General features: G+C 51.2%; 1 protein-coding gene across 2 annotated transcripts in view; it reads left to right on the forward strand.

Annotated features, from left to right (window-relative positions):
• Positions 1 to 3,359, forward strand: part of TRPV3 (transient receptor potential cation channel subfamily V member 3) — a 39,653-nt gene extending 36,294 nt beyond the window's left edge. The window contains exons 15-17 of one of the 2 annotated variants that reach the window (XM_017512212.2): positions 66 to 178; positions 1,591 to 1,670; positions 2,285 to 3,359. In XM_017512212.2, the coding sequence (XP_017367701.2) occupies positions 66 to 178; positions 1,591 to 1,670; positions 2,285 to 2,379 (288 nt within the window). In that variant the 3' untranslated portion in view covers positions 2,380 to 3,359. Of the gene's footprint in view, positions 1 to 65; positions 179 to 1,590; positions 1,671 to 2,281 lie in introns of both variants that reach the window. The other variant, XM_037732693.1, reaches the window with a different exon arrangement.
• Positions 3,360 to 5,687: the final 2,328 nt, after the last annotated feature.

The following is a 5,687-nucleotide window of genomic DNA, read 5'->3' on the forward strand; positions in this document are numbered from 1 at the left end:
GTGTGTGCGCTTGTGTGCGGTTGTGAGTGTGCATGCATAGTCCATAGGCTTGCTTATGTCCCCAGAGAGCCAGGACCATCTTGGAATTTGAGAAAATGTTACCAGAATGGCTGAGGAGCAGATTCCGGATGGGGGAGATGTGTAAAGTGGCCGAGGAAGATTTCCGACTGTGTTTGCGGTAACAGAGGGCCCTGGGGTGGTGGGCTTTGGGGTAGGTAGAGAGGGGCAGGTCAGCTTGCTCACCATAACCACAGCTACCTTCTGTCCCGGGGCCTCTCAAAGGAAGGAAGATGTTTATGGGGTTGCAGGGCTTGGGATGGGGGTTCCCGAGCTCCAAAAGGGAAGGGAAGGAGACTGGAGGCATGGGTCCTCTCTCTGCTTTTCTGGAGGTGCCTCCAGGGCCTCTGTCCATTCACTGTCTGGTGTGGGGGAGATCTGCCCACTTGGTACTCCTTTTCCTGCTGTGTACCCTGTGTGAGTTCCTGTGACCCCAGAGGACGTGAGGCACATTTGCCGCTGGCAGACGGAAGGTGACACGGCTGCTTTGACAGATCTTTTTTGATTAAAAAAAAAAAATCCTTACATGTCTCATGACCACCTTTTCTTTTTCTTTTGAACGAAGTTTCACTCCATCTCCCAGGCTGGAGTGCAGTGGCATGACCTCTGCTCACTGCAGTCTACCAGGTTCAAGCGATTCTCCTGCCTCAGCCGCCCAAGTGGCTGGGATCACAGGCCCGTGCCACCACGCCTGGCTAATTTTTATATTTTTAGTAGAGATGGGGGTTTCATCATGTTGGCCAGGCTGGTCTAGAACTCCTGGCCACAAGTGATTCACCCCCCTCAGCCTCCCAAAGTGCTGGGATTACAAGTGTGAGCCACCGCATCCGGCCCCATGACCACCTTTTCTGATAAGCCCACGCCCTCCTTCCCTGACCCAGCTTCCCAAGCCTACAGACCACCTTTTTTGAGTATGACCAAACGTTAACCCACTTCTCTGCTGAAATCCCAGCCCCTGGACAGCAGCATTTCTGACCGCAGTTGTTACCCTAACAAGTATTTCTGACGTTGCCACACTTGCTCTAGAGATGTTCTCTGAACGTGAATTTAGGTCAAATCAGTGCCTGCCGTTCCATTCTAATACCTCAGATGCCACCCTCTCTTGTTGGTCACAGGCCCTAATCACATGCTCCTAGTACCTCCTCAACCCTCGTGACACTTGGAGTTTAATCTTCACGCCCTCATGGCCCGGGCCCTCCCTCTGTCTGTCCCTGCTTCCCCGTGGGCTGTCACCCGTCAGGTACAGCTGCACAGTGTGAAGTTGTACCCTTGACACTGTCTGAGCAACTTGCAGGATTCTGAGTTCCATACAGTGGAAGGAGAGCTGAGTCCTTGAGGCCCGGGGAAATGGAGATGGGTATAGAGTTGAAAGTCTAACAACGCTGGTGTGACCGCTCGGGGCAGGGGTGCTCCTGATCTCTAGGACAGACAGAAGGGGAGCTGTGTAGACACCGGGACGCCCAAGCGCAGGGCTGTTTGTTTGCATCCAGTGAGGCAATGGCGAAATAGTAAGAACGATGGCCGCACTTGCAGGATCAATGAAGTGAAGTGGACTGAATGGAAAACACACGTCTCCTTCCTTAACGAAGACCCGGGGCCTGGGAGGCGAACAGGTACTGTGGCTGTGAGGTGACACGGCGTGCGTTCCTGTCTGAGACCATGTGACCTGGGGCCGATCAAGTCTAAGGCGCCTGATTTCCCCATCTGTCAAATGGGGGGGATGAATGGAAGTGCTTCTTAGGTCTCTTCCAGCTCTGACTTTTAGAGCCTGAGTTGGAACAACTTTTAAAACGGTATAGCCTTAAGCCATAGAAACACATCAGCGGAGTGATGTATTTCTAAATATGTGTATGTATATACATATATATATATATATGTATATACACACACACATATGTTGTTGTTTTTTTAAGATGGAGTCTCTGTCACCCTGGTTGGAGTGCAGTGGCGCAATCTTGGCTCACTACAACCTCTGCCTCCTGGGTTCAAGGGATTCTCCTGCCTCAGCCTCCTTGAGTAGCTGGGCTACAGGTGTGCGCCACCACCCCTAGCTATTTTTTTTTTTTTTTTTTTTGTATTTTTAGTAGAGATGAGATTTCACCATGTTCAGGCTGGTCTTGAACTCTCGACCTCAGGTGATCCGCCCACCTTGGTCTCCCAAAGTGCTGGGATTACAGGTGTGAGCCACTGCATCTGGCCTCTAAAATATATCTTTTTTCAAGAGCAGATTTCAACAAAATCCACGAGTCTTCCAGGAACAACAGCAAAACCACTCTCAATGCGTTTGAAGAAATAGAGGAATTCCCAGAAACGTCGGTGTAGAAGCGTCACCCACAGCTGGTGTGCACGTGGGCTGTCCGGTGCTGCAGGCGGAGTCACGGATGTGCTGAGGCTTTGAGGAGAGGTGGAACCTGGCTCTGCTGGCCTAGACGTAGAACACACCCTCATGCTGAGTGGGTGTCTGGACTGAAGGGCAGTTGGCGGTTTGTCTGAGTGGGAAACATCCTAAATTTTGTTATTTGGCAAAAAGCTTGTGTAAACCCATAGCCAGCCACAGTCCGGAGCCTCAGACACCCCTAAAATTCTGGGTGAAGCCTCTGGTTTTACCAATTGCAGGTCGGCTTGGCTGGGAGAGGTGGGTGGCAGGGAAGGGGCCTTGAGGAGCGGGGAGAGGAGGCTTTCCTCCTGCCAGCTTCCCCGTGTCAGCCCTGGCCCCAGTCCACACATTCTACCATCTCACAGGGTTGCCTGAATTTGTGGGAGACCCTTGATCCCGTCCCAGAATGTGCGAGGGACGAGGTAAGCCAGATATCCTGGGAGAGGAGGGGAGTGAGCTTTGGAAATGACCTTCGGGAACTCTTCAGGGAAAAGGAAGCCATCCTTGGAGTGAGCATCCCCTGAAACCCCAAGGATCAAACTGTCTCAAATGGAGAGATGTTTTTAGTAGCATAATTGACACAGGGTTTATGTTCAGTATGGAAAAGACATTTCAGTTAAGAATGAACATTACTACAATGAAGTATTGATTTTAAAAGTGGAGACAGATCGGGGGCTTTCGGGCTGGATGTAAGTATAATATATCTGGCCTCAGGGTTGGCAGAGCAAGACAAAAAGCTTTTCTTCACACACACAAAAGTCTGCGTGAGAGGCGCGGGGCAGGTCCTGCCTGGCCGCCGCGATTTGGGTGAAAGGGCCTGGCTCTTTTCCTTGTCCCCGGCCTTGCCGCAGCGCACACCCCCGCACTGGGATCCTGGCTTCCGCAGAAGCAGAAATAGCAGCTGCTCCGTCTCTACCATGTTAGAGCTCAGGACGTCTCAGTGGGGGAATTTAACAAAACGCCTGAACTGCTTTGGTACAAAGTTTTGGTTTTTTTTAAACTGTGAATTTTGAAGCTGAAGGGGAAGCTTGTGAGAGAGAAACATTTGCCAAGACTTTGGGCTTATTTTTAGGTCCTCATCCTCTGATGTCCTCCCTTGGAAATGACACGGAGTCAGTCTGGGGGCAGAGGGGAAGTGGAGACGGAAGGATTTTCCGGGTAACTGGGGCCTAAGCCGCTAGAAAATCTCCTCTGCCCCCATCATCTGGTGAAAGGATTCATGTAAAAATTACAAAAATAGTAACATAAGTTTTATAAGAAATAGAAATTTGGCCTTTGGATGACATGGCAATTGACGAGTTAATCTGGTTTGAGGCAGATTGAGGAGTCCAGGCCTGGCAGTGCACTTGGGACGAGTTTCTCTGCTCTGGGCCACTCCGTGTGCCAGACTAGCTGAGCAGGTGGAGACTCAGCCTCCGTGCCCCTAATGGGGCCGGTTGGGGAGAGGGGGTCTGGGGTGTGAGAGGCGTCACAACCCCAGCAGCCCCTGCCCTCCCAGCTGACTTAGGGAGGAACCACATGCTCTGAGCCTCAGCGGTCAGACCAGGCTCTGAGGGGGAACGGGGCTGGGCATGGGCCCCTGGAGAAGAGAAGATTGGAGGGGGCCTGTCCTGGGGCAGAAGGAGCAGATGCGTTCTAGAATGGGCAGAACTAGTCAACTGAGGAGGACTTCGGCTCAATCCAACCCAGCAACTGGTCCAGATATTGGAGATCTTTAAGCAAAAGCTGGTTGAGCACTTCATGAGGCATGTGGTTGAAAACGGTCATTGGATGAAGTTTAAGGTCCCTTTAGCCTGGAGAGTCTGCCGATCAGCATTCCACAGGTGGAGTCAGCTACCTCTGTTAAGCCCGAACAGACTTCTTGTTTGAAAGGAAGTGGTTTGGATCCATGGTGCCGGGTTCTACACCACGGAGCTGGGAATTCCAGAACTGCTTTACTCAGATGTTAATGGATAAAGCCATACCCACTAACGGATGAGGTTGTCTGTTATGGATAAAGCCATATCCAGAATTGCTTTGACTCAGATATTAATGGATAAAGCCAATGATTGATTTCTATTTGCCTAACCTGCCAGCTTGTGTCCAAGTGAGAAATGGAGAGCCACAGGGATCTTTGTCATCTCGCATTATGGAGCACTGCTCTCTGTGGCTCTGGATGGAATTTGTTGGCAAGACCCTTTTCTTTTCTCTTTTCTCCCTTCCTTCCCTCCATCCTTCCCTCCTTCCTCCCCTCCTTCCTTCCCTCCTCCCCTCCTTCCTTCCCTCCTCCCCTCCTTCCTTCCCTCCTTCCCTCCTTCCTTCCCTCCCTCCCTCCTTTCTTTCTTTCTTTCTTCCTTTCCTTCCTTCCTTCCTTTCTTTCTCTCTCTCTCTCTCTCTCTTTCTTTCTTTCTTCTTTCTCCTTCTTTCTTCCTTCTTTCTTTCTTCCTTCCTTTTTTTTTTTTTTTGACAGAGTTTCGCTCTTGTCACCCAGGCTGGAGTGCAGTGGCACGTTCTCAGCTCACTGTAACCTCCACCTCCCTGGTTCAAGCAATTCTCCTGTCTCAGCCTCCCGAGTAGCTGGGATTACAGGTGCCTGCCACCATGCCCTGCTAATTTTTATATTTTTTAGTAGAGGTGGGGTTTCACCAGGTTGGCTAGGCTTGTCCTGAACTCCTGACCTCAGGTAATCCATCCGCCTCAGCCTCCCAAAGTGCTGGGATTACAGGTGTGAGCCACGCACCCAGCCACGGGACCATTTTCTATACTGGAGACTCTTCCCAACAGTGTCCATCCCAAAAGGCTTTCATCTGAAAGGTCTGAGCCTAGGAAGATTCACCAAGGCAAAGGGAAGCAATGAATCCAGAAGCATCAGCGTCAGAAGGACCGTTCCTTCACTTCACTCCCGGAGACACGACTCACACTCTGAGAGGAACGTGTACCTGTGCAGTGTAGGGCAGGAAGTCCTGTCAGCGCTGTGGAAGCTGGAGTGTCCTGATTCTCGGACCACAGATGCCTCCCTGAGCCATTATTTATTTATTTTTAAAAAGCGCCATTATTCCATAATGTTGAGTCCTTCTTTGCGGTTGGCATATGTTGGAGGGCAGGACTGTTTTCTCGGATGTCTCATTTGGCAGTCCACATTGTCCCTATGATCCCCATGACTGGTTGAAAATTCAGTGTGCCCACAGGGGTGCACAGAACCACACACACCGTACCCCCCCAACACACACACCCATCACTCCACCCCCACCCACCCCCCCACACGCCCACACCC

Source organism: Cebus imitator, unplaced genomic scaffold, assembly GCF_001604975.1.
Source record: "Cebus imitator isolate Cc_AM_T3 unplaced genomic scaffold, Cebus_imitator-1.0 Scaffold464, whole genome shotgun sequence".
Classification (NCBI taxonomy): Eukaryota; Metazoa; Chordata; class Mammalia; order Primates; family Cebidae; genus Cebus; species Cebus imitator.